This window comes from Natator depressus, chromosome 3 (assembly GCF_965152275.1).
Source record: "Natator depressus isolate rNatDep1 chromosome 3, rNatDep2.hap1, whole genome shotgun sequence".
Classification (NCBI taxonomy): domain Eukaryota; kingdom Metazoa; phylum Chordata; order Testudines; family Cheloniidae; genus Natator; species Natator depressus.
Genome location: NC_134236.1, coordinates 203,444,923 through 203,458,561, shown reverse-complemented (window position 1 = coordinate 203,458,561; position 13,639 = coordinate 203,444,923). Strand labels below are relative to the sequence as shown.

The window sequence follows — 13,639 nt, the reverse complement described above, 5'->3', positions numbered from 1 at the left end:
GCCAAAGATGTAAAAGATAGATGGAGTGTATCAAAACAAGAAATAGACCAGATTTGTTTTGTACTCATTTGCAAACCCCCCCTACCCCCCCGCCTAGGGGACTCATTCCTCTAGGTCACACTGCAGTCACTCACAGAGAAGGTGCAGCGAGGTAAATCTAGCCATGTATCAATCAAAGGCCAGACTAACCTCCTTGTTCCAATAAGAACAATAACTTAGGTGCACCATTTCTTATTGGAACCCTCCGTGAAGTCCTGCCTGAAATACTCCTTGATGTAAAGCCACCCCCTTTGTTGATTTTAGCTCCCTGTAAGCCAACCCTGTAAGCCGTGTCGTCAGTCGCCCCTCCCTGCGTCAGAGCAACGGCAAACAATCGTGCATCTGAGTTGAGAGTGCTGTCCAGAGCAGTCACAATGGAGCACTCTGGGATAGCTCCCGGAGGCCAATACCGTCGAATTGTGTCCACAGTACCCCAAATTCGACCCGGCAAGGCCGATTTAAGCGCTAATCCACTTGTCAGGGGTGGAGTAAGGAAATCGATTTTAAGAGCCCTTTAAGTCGAAATAAAGGGCTTCATCGTGTGGACAGGTGCAGGTTTACATCGATTTAACGCTGCTAAATTCGACCTAAAGTCCTAGTGTAGACCAGGGCTAAGCTTTTTCCATCCTTGACCACTCTGCTGAAAGTACCAAATCAGAAAATGTAAGTGTCAACTGTGGTATTGACTTTATTTACGTGCCATACCACAATCTCAAACAAACACCAAGGCCAGGTCTACATGACAAAGTTCAACATAGCTGTGCCAACAGAAGTTTAGTAGCAACTACGGTAATAATATAGCATTAGTATGGTGTTATTATACTGACAGAAAAAGCCCTTCGATCAGCATAAGATGCGTCTACATTAGAGGCCTCTGCTGGGATTGGTATACAGGCAAAGCACTGTTATGTAGACAAGGCCTGGCTAAAGATATAATCTACTATGGCTAATCAGAGGAGAATGAGAAGCAAGTCCCAATACAGCATGGTTCTCCATGGGGACTACTCACATGCTTAAGTATCTTTCTGCATCGGGGCTACAGAGCTGGGGGTCATCAGCACGCTGACGACACAACAACCCACAAACCCCTCCCGGTGGCCTTATATGCATGTGAAAGAAAAGGGGAGACAAGATGGAACTGTGAAGAACCACGTGAGAGCCAGCACTCCATTTTGAAACGGCTTAGCAAAAACAGCCACCTCGTGTTAATGGTACCAAAGGCAGCTAATAACTGTTCAACTTAACTCTATAGGTAGGCTTGGCCAAATTCAATTTTATTTATTTATTTTTATCATTTCAACAGATACTGATAGTTACATTTAAGCATTTTTTTTTTGGCTATTTTTATCCATTTAAATTTTCACAGCTGTGGAAAGATATGGGAGGCTCAGACTATGAGCGCATTGGACAATAATTATTTAATGACAGTAGATGCTGAGATTCAAAAAGTTAAAGCTTTGTGAGCATTAAAACACAAATTGCCAACATATATGTCAAAATATACACAGCGAACAGCCTTAAATCAAATTCTAATAAGTTCTCTCAAGCAGCATTTTTCTTACCTGGCCTATCGTGAATTTCGATTATTATTGATGGAAATATTTTTTCTTTGTGCGTGTTCGGTGAAATCGATGTTCATTGACATTTATCAATAAAAATCTAATCCTTCCAAGCCTATCTATAGGTTTTATATTACACACTTTTCAATGTTATGTAAAAGTCCATCCCTTTTCCCTTCCTAGACATGGCCATATTGAGAGACATGTCAAGAATTATGTTTGCATTTGTACAAATAAATTGAAAGATAAAAGTTTCTACCTAGAAAAAAAAAATCTTATAAGTAAAGACAATTGCTAATAAGTATTAAAATACATTTAAATATAAACATGCTACTGCAGTACCAAATTATTTTGAACTGGGAAGAAGAGAGTTAGAAAAATATGCTCCAAACAACAATACAATATTTGAATCTATAAATCTAAAAGTGCTATTGAATGAAATACTGAAAGTCATATTACTGGAAACATTTTACCCAGCTCATCATGAACTAAAAGCCTGCCGCTTGCCTTTTGCAGGTCAAGTCTGTAATGCTGGAAAATCAGCCTGTGTGCTAAAAAACAGACTAAACATGCACTGTCTCATTAATGCTCTGAAGTGTAGAACAGTTTTAGTACAACAGATGTTTTGTTCGGCATTACAATCCAGGTTGGAGATTAGAAATGTTTTATGGTTCAACGCAAAGATTAAAATGAGTCTCTGAGAGAGATGCAGATTAGGAATAAGCCTAAAAGGCTGGAGGTAAGGAGGGGGCACACTCACCACATTTAATTTATGAGTAGTTCCAAGAACATGGAACAAAATCTTTCAGTTTTGCAATTTCAGTAACACAGGCTGTAGAGTTAGAGAGGTAAAGTGGGGGACGATAAATCAGGACTTCATGCTGTGCACCAGGCTCAAATTAACTCTTGCACTTCCTGGAAATGGTTCTTTTACCTTGGTAATGCAATTATCAGATAGCAATCACAAGGGAGGCAAATTACAATACCTGTGTTTAAAACAGCGACCCCTATTGCTCCTCTTTGGTGGGGGAGAACTACCCACTCTTCAGTTAAGCACTGGCCCTTCAGGCTTTTCACACTTTCCGAAAAGGAGAATAGCTGATGATGCTTAGATATAATGGGCAGTTGAATTAACATTCAATTACAACATGGCCCAATGTCATTCCATAGATACAAAAAGGAGGAGTGTCAGGTTTGGCAGTGAACTCGGAAGTATCTTCCCCCTACAGGTGTCCCAAAGTGGCGACTCCTTTGGTCTATAGGTATTACTGCAGCAACTCACCCATAAAAGTTCTGAGCAACCCTAATTGAAGAGAAATGGGAAACTGTATGCAAGAAAGACTAAAGTGATTCAGAAATACCAAATTAGAAATACCAAATACTCTACATGTTAATCTATCACTAGAGTAGCTTGTATTTATTTTTACCTGATGTTCTTCATTAAACTTCTACCTTCACCTTCCTAATCAAAGCAGTCATCACATTTGCCTACAGCAAAGTCAGCTCTCAAGATAAATTATTTCTCAAGACAAGGTCACTTTATTCAGTTTATGATAGGAATTTGTATTGATTAAACCTTTAATATAGTTGAGTTACCATCTCCAAACTCCAGCACAGCTTATCCTGTACACATAAAAATATAGTAATTTAGGAAGGTAGCCAGGCTTGCCATTACATACCCCTGTGTAGCCACAAAGACTCACCCAATGCAGGGGCAAATGAAGGAAGCTTATTAATCACCAGAATTATTCAGTTGATCATCTCTCTGCTTCCTTTGGGGCTCTCGTGTCCAATTTAGACACTTTTTTTTTTTCTGATTAGCATTGTTTAAAGCTCTATTGTGCAATTTTAAAGGAATTCTATGCAAGAGATTCTACTGCGGATAAGACTCCTCATAGGGTTTTACCATTCTCCCTTTTCTGTAAGGCCCCCAATAACATTTGAAGAGTATCCAAGGATATCTAGAATTCCTGATTTACCTACTCTGATATTTGTTTAAAAAACTGTATATAAACACAATCTCTGAAGTAATGTAACTCTACTGACATCTAGTGTTATGCGTGCTCTTCCAGGAATAAAGAATGTTTTTTTTAAAAAGAAAACGTATTGAAGAAAGACTGAGCAATCCTCAGTCTCCAATTCCAGAAGCAGTCTCCGTTATTGCAAAAAGACTGCCCATAAAAAGGAGATACAGGCAAGATCAACACCTGGAAAATGTACAACATGCCTTGGGTAAAACCCTGTATGAACTCAAGTCCATCACGGTTTGTCTTATGCTATTATGCATTGAGATATGTTTTTGGTTATCATGCTAAAACAGTGCTGCTTTATCATGCCAATTTTTACGAACAGTCAAAGAGTCATCATGGTGATAAGGGAGAGAATTATGTAAGTATACAGCAGTAAAAAAGCATCAGGGATTACAGCCACCATTTGTATTCCAGAGACGTTAGACCGTGTCAGTTCCATGATACAAGAGGACCGATATGAATATGCAACAGCAATTGTCGTTCTAGAATGAAACTGAAAACCCCAACATAACTCTACAAATAATTATTTTTACCCTAGAGGGTAGGGAATCCTCATCACCTGAGAGGAATTAAATTCTCAGAGTTCTCTAGTCTGATCCAATGCATCACAGCAGTGTTGCCCCTACTTCTCATTAGCCTCCCATGCTGCTCAGGGTTTAATCTGGCAGCACTCTAGTTTCTCAGAAAACCTAGTTTGCCTGTTGATCACCCCATGCACCCACCCATGTACAAGAGCCCCAAAATGTCAAAAGTCTTGATTGTAAAATAAAAAGCAAATACATTAAAAAAAACCGATCTATGACTCATGATTAAAAGGTAGCCTTAATGAAGAATGTACTATAAATGCAGCTCCACATGACACATACGTGACCTTTAGCAAGACAGTAGGCAGCTTCCAAGAAGCCAGGGGACTGAAGAAAAATTATTTAACTTTGCAAGGGCAATTCAGAAAGCATTAAGACCTTATGACAAAAGTCAGCTGTACCGTGTGATACAGAACAAAGTAAAGCCCCAAGCCACCCAACTGTCAGCAGGGCACGTCCACCCTGAGAACTGTACAAGTGTTTCCCCTCGCTCTGAATTAGAGCCTTCTAATGGCTTACCTGCTTCGGGTCCGTCGTGGCAGCAGGGGATTCCAGTTCTATAGTCACAGGACCATCATTCTGGATGTTTACCTGCATGTAGGCTCCAAACTTGCCATCTGAAAATGAAAAGAAAAAAAATGTCACAGGACTCTCGAAAGAAGGCTGCGCCCTGAGGGATCACACTATGGAAAAAGTGGGGTCGACATTTTTTTTAAATGGCGTTTTATGTTAGGCCTTTATTCCTATATGTAGGTGCCTAGATAAATGGCCTGACTTTCAAGAGTGTTAAGCACCCAGCAACTTCCTAGAATGAAATGCTTATAAATAAATTAAGCAGAAATAAACACTCATGCTTTCATCTAATAAAAATGTAATGCAATGTAATTTGGGGAAGGGACCATTTTGTTGTTCTGTGTTTGAATGGAGTTCTTGTCCATTACTAGGGTCCAAGGCACTATGATAATACAATAAATAATAGCTTCATAGCCTGTTTTGGTAAATGGGGGCTCTCTGAAGTCTGTCGCCTCTGATATACACATTGTGTGAAGTGGAAAAAGGTAGGGATGTGGTTTACGATCGAGGGGGTCTGCTAGTCACACAGCTGGGTGAATGCTGGAAGTATAACAGAGCTTCCAATACAGAAAGAGAAACTCGATGGGTAGACTGAGCTCTTAGTTCATGCTAGAATGGCACACAAGAGACAGTGCTCTTTCTGTCAGAGAATAAAGATGCAGCATGTGTTTGTGTTTTTGAAACCATGCCAGGAAGTCAGGGTGGTAGAGGGCCATGTTTCTGGTCTGTATTTGGAGGATAAGAGGCAAGAACTCAGTATTTAACGATAATAAGCAGCTAAAATGGAGGGTGGCGTACAGGCTTTATGGGGTGGCTGGATAAAGGTTCATCTCTCATATTGGAAAGATATAGGAGGCCGGGGCAGGGTAGAGGGAGGGAGGGTGGGGGGTAGACTTCATGAAGTGAGCTGTAGCTCACGAAAGCTTATGCTCAAATAAATTTGTTAGTCTCTAAGGTGCCACAAGTCCTCCTTTTCTTTTATCTATTTACAGCATTTTTTCCTAGGGTGCCCACTACACCATGGATTAGTGCCTGGGCACTCCACTTCCCACCAAACTTGGTCTCAAAAAGAGTCGCTGCAGTCTCGGGTTTTTCTCTGTTCAAGTTTTCTCCTGTCCTTTTCTGCCTGTTCCTTTTCCTTCTCGTCCCTCCTTTATTTCTCCTGCAGCTCTTTACATTTCTTCAGCTTCCTCCATCCCAAGTTTGTCCCCCTGCCCCCCGTGCTCTCCTTATCTCCCATCCTTCCTATGCAGTTCAGACTGCTCCTGTGCTAGACCCAACACATTCCCTCTCCCGATGCATGAGCTTCAGTCTCCTTTTTAGTCCTGCCGTAGAGACAGGAGGTGGCAACACAGAGAGAAAAATCGTGTGTGATGCCTCGTGGGAGAGGGAAGAGGATACCAGACAGACAGAGAGGAACAGTTACCCAGAGGCTCCTTTACCACTGAACACGGGTAGCTGGAAACCCCTTAAGTAGCCTGGAGCACCCCTAGGCTGGGACAGATCACCGATGCGCTGCCTTATGGCAATGCTACCAGAGCTTAATTGTTTTGGTGAAGAACATCTGCAAAAACGTTGTGCTATTTTGGATAATGCTTGAAAAGGATTTTCAGCAGATAGGAAATAGCCACATGTCAAAATTTGCTACTCCAAGTTTTTGTGTATGCTGAGCCAGTCTCTGATGGAACTTCTGATTCTGAGCAAGCGCCTCCTCAAAATTACGGACTAAAATGAGTTAAAGCTCCCCAAGCACAAGGGCTTCTTCCATTCTTCAAAGCAAAGGGGTGAAAAACCCCGGGGGAAAATATTTCCCCTGACCTTGGATTAGTGTTCCCAGCACAGATGTGCATTAAGCCACGTCTAATAGATCAGACGTTAGCGGACAGTAGAGGTGACGTGGGAAAGCCCCATTTCTGACTGCATAATATACCTGAAGAAATGTTCTGAGACCCATTTTCTGTTTGCCAGATAAAAGCTGAGTTTTGCTACGAATATGAATCCCAGCTGGCCCATTGCAGGTGCATACGTTTGGAATCTCAGCAGAAATACCATGTTTCTGTTGCTCAGCAGGCCACCCCACAAACAGTCCATCCAGGGGTACCACGCGGCCCTGTGTCATGTAGAGCCCAGCTCCAAGGCAGCTCTCCGGGAAAGTGCAAGGGGCTGCGCGTGAGGCAGAGGAGTGGCATGGGTTTGGCCACAGCAGGTCCCACCCTGTGTGCGCATGGGAAGAGAGGGTCTTCAGAACACAACTGCCTATACTGCACATTCTGTAGCAGTGGCTGAAGCCAGCCTGCACAGTGCTTCGCATCCTCCCTTCAGGCCGAGAGGCTGAAGATTACTCTCGCCCTCCCAAACTCCCATGTTGTTCCCCAGTCCTTTGCTTGGGCTCTGAACTGCAGGTGGGGGTTTGACCAAATCTTTCCATACAGATGGGAGTAACTTGCTTTGAACAACGGTAACCAGATAAGTACCGAAGCTGCTAGTTTCTTTCTGATAATCAAAGATGTAACAATGCACTGCTGCTCTTTGGGGGCTAAAAGTCACAACGTTCCAAAACACAAAGCAAAATGAGATTTCTTGCAATGGAAACTCACTAATGACTTCCCTAAGGACTGACAATTATGAAGAATTACTGCTTTAAAAAAGCTATGGCAAACCTTATTTTCCATTCAAAAAAAGATACCATGAAATATTCACTATCCTGAGGAAATGCCATTCTATTCTCAATCGCTAACTAGCTATGCAGCAAAAATACCAAGTAATAATGGAAAATAAAACAAATTTATGAGACTGAATTGCTACCAAGCAAGCAAAAAACAGACCTGATCTCCCTTGTACTGCCTCTTTCTCAATTTGCAAACTTGCAGGAGACTGGAACACGAAAGGGGACCCCCACGGGGAGATGACGTCAGAGCAATCAAAAAGCCACAGTCTTTATAATTCTTTTGCACATTTCTTAAACTCTTTGCCACCCACAACAGATTAAAACCCACAGAGAAACCCCAGATCGTTTTTCTATATTTGTGGCTAGTGAATCACATGGGCAAATGTTTTCTGGGACTATTATAAATGATTCACAGCTGAAAAATAAGTTTCAGAACACTGAATTTAACAATAGTTAACCAATAGCCATGTTCACAGATCTAAAGTCTAAATACCTATTCAAATGTTTAGGGAAAATCTTTTTGCATTTATATTGATTATGGCACAGTACATCTTACAGGTTTGGTTCCCACTCAGAGGGAGAGGTTCCTGTTTCTGATAAACACATTAAATCTGGAACTCTAGCATTAAACATAGGCTAGCAGGGATGGTCCACACCAATACCCAAAAAAGTATGCAGCGTGGTTACATGTTTACAATAGCTTCCCTAGGAAGTGACTATAAACTCTGGATGAACTTGTACCAAAAAGGTGATTATTATTTGTATATTACATACGCCCATACCACACAGATGGCACCAGGTTTATAGCCCCATACTTAAAATTGGATGAATTGTTTTGATTCAAACAACATTCACCTCAGGCAGACGCCAAGCTTGTCAAATTTCAGTCCAAAAGATAAACAGAATTAGAAAAGATAAGAGCTACTGAAAACATCATCTTAAAATGGAAACACTTGCTGCTAATGCTCCGGCTCCTTATACTTAAGGCTTGGTCTACACTAGAGCTTACTTTGGTATGACTTACATCATGTAAATAATCCACACCCCTGAGTGACGTAAGTGACACTGACCTAAGCATGGGTGTGGACAGTGCTACATCGGTGGGAGAGCTTCTCCCATTGGCATGGTGTGTCTTCACCAGACGCGCTGCACCGCTATAACGCTGCTGGTGTAGACGCGCCCTGTCTATATCTCCCTGCCCTGGAGCCTCTGTTTCTACAAAGGTCAGAGTGGTACTTCAAAATGGCATAATAATGAAAGGAAAGCCAGCTTTCATTCTATGTAGCTTCACTCTCTCATGGGATCTCACAGACAAAGTGAGGAGGAAGACCACCTTAGCTAGAAAGTCTCCAGAGAGTCTGTCATCCCTCCCGGGGCAGTTGCTAGCAGCTATTTGGCTTGCGAGTCAGCTTTCCAAGTACTCGGTCACAGACCATGCTCTGGCGGCTGCACTGGATAGCATGGTGCTTCAGACGGGATGGGATTTCTATCACTTCCTTGCACCTCATCAATACTGCTCTGGAAGAGCAAGTGAAAGATGAAGGAACTACGAGTTCACTACAGCCTTCGTAGACAGGCTCGTTTTGGTCTCTCTACCTGTTTCTGAGGCATGTATTCTCCTTCAGCAGGAGTCACCATTTTCTTCATACACGTGGCAACTGCTGCCTCTATTTTGGGTACCTGTACCAGAAGTTGCTCCTTTTAGCAAAAGCTGAGATACTTCCTTACCTGTCAGTTCAGATATCCTCTCTTAGCGGGCGCTTCTCATTCAGATGTAATGATTCCTGAAGGCATGAGTTGAGAGGCAAGCCTGGCCCCACCTAACTGCAGGAGGGAAAAATACTTGCCTGACAGCAGTACCTCTCTCCATCTTGCCTAGCTGTTGGCATAACACGGTACCAACACACCTGGACACAGTGCCAAGCTAGACAACGGAGAACAGACTGTTCTCTGACCCTGCATATGACTTCTTGAGTTCTGATAATTCCTTTCTTCCTTTGACAAGGGAAGGAAGCATAAGATTCTGTGGAAGAGTCCAAATCCCTGCGATGCTTCCTGGATTTCTTTTATATTTTTGGTGGACTTCCTGTATTGTCCATAGAAGACATGGAGACAAGACCATCTAGGTGCTATTTCTTGGACAAGGCCTTTCTAGGGGGAGGCAGTTCCCTCGGTCTTCTGAAGTGTTGTGAAGCACCAAGGGATTGCTGGGTAATAATCCTGACCAGGGCTTGGGAAAGGATAGCTGTGGAGTGGCCACAGCTAGAGGGAGAAAACTAGCTTGTCTGCTCAGAGTCAGCATAACCCACCTTAGCACTTTGGGGCTGCACCAGGAATGAAGGAAGCGGGAGTTGTGAAGGCAGTGCCTAGCTGCCCTTGTGCTCTCAGGTCTGCCTGTTGAGACAGCTGACGAGGTAACAAGATTTTTATTCCAGACGGAACCATGATGACCATCTAATCTGACCTCCTACGTAACACAGGCCACACCCAGCGATTCCTGCATCAAACACAAAAACTTGTAGCTGAGCTCGTGAATGTTTTAGGGCAGTGTTTCCCAAACTAGGGACGCCGCTTGTGCAGGGAAAGCCCCTGGCAGGCCTGGGCGGTTTGTTTACCTGCCGCGTCCGCAGGTTCAGCCGATCACGGCTCCCACCGGCCGCGGTTCGCTGTGCCCGGCCAATGGGGGCTGTGGAAAGCAGCGGCCAGTACGTCTCTCGGCTCGCGCCGCTTCCCACAGCTCCCATTGGCCTGCAGTGGCGAACCGCGGCCGGGGGGAGCTGCGATCGGCCGAACCTGCGGACGTGGCAGGTAAACAAACTGGCCCAGCCCACCAGGGGCTTTCCCTGAACAAGCGGCATCCCTAGTTGGGGAAACACTGTTTTAGAAAAACAGCCAGTCTTGATTTGCAGACTCCAAATCATGCAGAGTGTACTACATCCCTTGGCAAGCTATTCCAATGGTTAATTTCCTTTCCTGTAACAAATACACATCTATTTCTTTTTGAATATTTTATGTCAACTTCCAGCCATTGGATCTTGGTATGCCTATATCTGTTAGATTTAGGAGCCCTCTCATCAAATACCTTCTCCCTGCCTATGCACTTATCAATTGACCAAAATACCTTTCAACTTTCTCTTTGATACAATACGCTTATAGGCATTAGTCTATGTGTAAAAATTTAATTAAAATCACAAGTTCATTTTTGCTTATATCATCACCTTCTTAATTTTTTAAAATCCTTTTCCTTTAGAGGTTTGTATGTGTGGTACCTCCAGGGCCACAGAATTTTTTTTTTTTCTTTTCTGTATTTAAGGTGAAACAAACAAGACATTTCTGAGATATGAGACTTTAAAAATAGAAGTAATTTGCTTTTAGAATATTCTTTGGACACATCTCTCAGACAGCATGGCCTAGAAACTTCATATTTGTTTTATTCATAAATCTAAGGATATGTCTGCACTGCGCAATTAAACCCAAGCTCTCATCCAGGTTTTGGCCTTAACTCCCCTACTGTCCACACAAAGACCTCTGACCTGGGTTTGGAGGTGTTTTAAGCCCAGGCTTGCTGGCTCAGCTGGGGATGTGGGCTAGAGCCTGGGTTCCAATTTGACTTTGGCTGTAACCTTCAGGCTAAATCATTCAACTGCTAATAGTCCTCCAATACCCTTCACACAATTCTCTCCCTCCCAAAGGACAGACATGTCCTCTTGGAATTGACACAAACAGCTGAAAAAGAATCTTAGAGCTTCTCAAAGAACCATAGGCTATGCCCCCAGACGGGGGAAGTGCAGAAACAGTGAGGCCACAGTAACTCAAGTATTGCTTTGCAGTGGGCACGCTCATATCTGGGCTAGGCTAACCTGGATTCCAATCACATGGGTTAATTGGGTAGTGTAGACATAGTCTTAGGTAATTATCTCCTCCCCTGGCCCTCATTTCCGTAATATATTCGAGGACTGAACCTGGGTCCCCGACTAGTTCTCTGGCCAGTAGACCATTCCTCCCATTATCCCTCATAAAATCTAATGCACAGAATAATTTCTGGCCATGTAGGCTGCTGACTTTGGGAAGTTTTCAGTACAGATGTCAGGATATCTGAATGGTCCATCAGGTCCTAGACTAGTTATTACAACTTTGCCAAAGGTCTGGTGAGCTCCACAAGCCCCACTGGTATATGGCTTCACTGAATATGAAAGCTCCGTTAGCTACAGTGCTCCAGCTCAGCAAGATTATTACAGTTTGCGACTGCCATCAGCCAAACTACCGGGTGTAGTAGGAAGAGAGCCTGAGACATAAGCCCTTGCATCAGAGGCCTGGTATGAGGCAGCACCTGCTCACAGAATTTAGCAAAAACAGGGCTAATATTGCAGAAATACACATTCCTAAGAAGTGCTAAGGACAGAGCACTCACGCAAACATACCCCGATATCAAGTGGTACCAAAACATCCCAATATCGAGGATGGTACAAAAACATTCCCCAAGGATAACAGGAACACACTGACCTCCTAAAAGATAAGGTCAGGATGACAGTACGTAATAGAAATGTTTCGATCGAACCAACATGTACAAAGTGGTGGGTGATAACTAGCCATGTCTGGAGGCAATAACTATGTCAGAGGCAGCACATAATTTGTTTGTATCAGGGTATAAAGATGTATCTCAGAGGGAGTATCTTTGTCCAGCCGAGGGGGGAATGAAAAGTCCCGCCATTCACTGAGCTACGTCCGTTGTCACAAGCATACGTGTCTTAGTATCCTCGCAGAGTCTGCCAGGTGCTATTACCGTGCTTTGTTGATAATAAACCTGGCCTGGTGCCTTCGCACCTTAACGGATCTTTTGGTCATTGGGTGGTTCACTCAATGTCTGTGATGCCGGCTGTCTGCACAGAGCTGGGGCAGCACACAGACTGTTTACAAACTTCAGAAAGTTTACAAATATTCTGGCAAAGGCATAGCACTCTGTAAGCCACAAACTGCTGGAGGAGATTTTAATATCCATCAGCAGAATTAGACTCAACAGGACACAGACTGGAACAGCCTCCAGAAAGTATAAATTAGTAGATGGTTCTTTTAACTGAGCTAGTTTGAAATGTGTATTACCTGGCACGGTAGTGAGGACAGCAATTCCCAACCCATCACACAACACTATTACAGACAGTGTGCATTTTTAAACATACAATTGCAGCAAGACAGAGGAGAAATCAAAGCTATTTTTAAAGTAAAAGCAGACATTCAAGAGACAGTGGTGATTACTATTTTATTTCAAGTGCACAACTATTATGTTACTTGGGGACAGGGGGGAGAGAAAGAGAGAGCATTTAAAAGATTGCTGTCAAAATATAAGAAGCCTCAAAATGAAGCGCTGTGGTATGAGAGTTCAGAAACAATGAAACAGAATATTCCACAAAGCCAGAAAACAAAGCTAGATATGCCAAACCTTCTATATTTCATTCTTTGGGGGAAAACACACCTATGTTTTTCAGTTTAATTTCACTGAGAGATGAAGATTCAACCAAGCAAAGTCAGTACTGGACAGGATTCTGGTCTCGGTGACTTCAAGGGAAGTTTTGTTACTGCCTTCAGTGAGCACAAAAACAGGCCCCTTACTTAGCAATAACTTGACATACACATAAAAAGAAATATGTGATTTAGGCTTTAACGATGGTGGATAAGAAGCAGTCTGAAAGCTACAGTTTAAAATTTCAGGACGCAAGAACTCTGTAATTTCATCAGATTTAGGTTTCCTATATTATGTGTCAAAACTGAAGCGTCTATCAGAACAACATTACTTAGATCATTATCAGCATATTAACTGCAAAAAAATATTATACTAAGACACTGGAAAGCTGACACGAGACTGACATTTTGGGAATGGATTTCATCACTAGCAGACACGATCTCTTTTGAAAGTCTATATGATACACAGGTATCTGGGATAATTATGGTTCATATACTGTCAATCAGGAGATTAACCCTTAAACCTTTCCCTATCTACCATTCTTCTCCTTACTTTTCTGCTTTCCTCTTAAGCAGGATGAAGCAGACCTGTACAATACGAGTTATATTTTTATACTTCAATCTACCCTATTAGCGATAGCAATATTGACACCAATGTTCTTGCTGTATACACTTGTTTGCTATACAGTTATACTAAAAATTCAATACAAATTAGGAGAGGACCATAGA

The 13,639-nt window shown here is 42.7% G+C and overlaps 1 protein-coding gene across 1 annotated transcript in view; it reads right to left on the bottom strand.

Moving 5' to 3' along the window:
• Window positions 1-13,639, bottom strand: part of DTD1 (D-aminoacyl-tRNA deacylase 1) — a 96,992-nt gene that overhangs the window by 75,867 nt on the left and 7,486 nt on the right. The window contains exon 4 of the mRNA XM_074947195.1: window positions 4,732-4,829. Coding sequence (XP_074803296.1) covers window positions 4,732-4,829 — 98 coding nt within the window. The remainder of the gene's footprint in view (window positions 1-4,731; window positions 4,830-13,639) is intronic.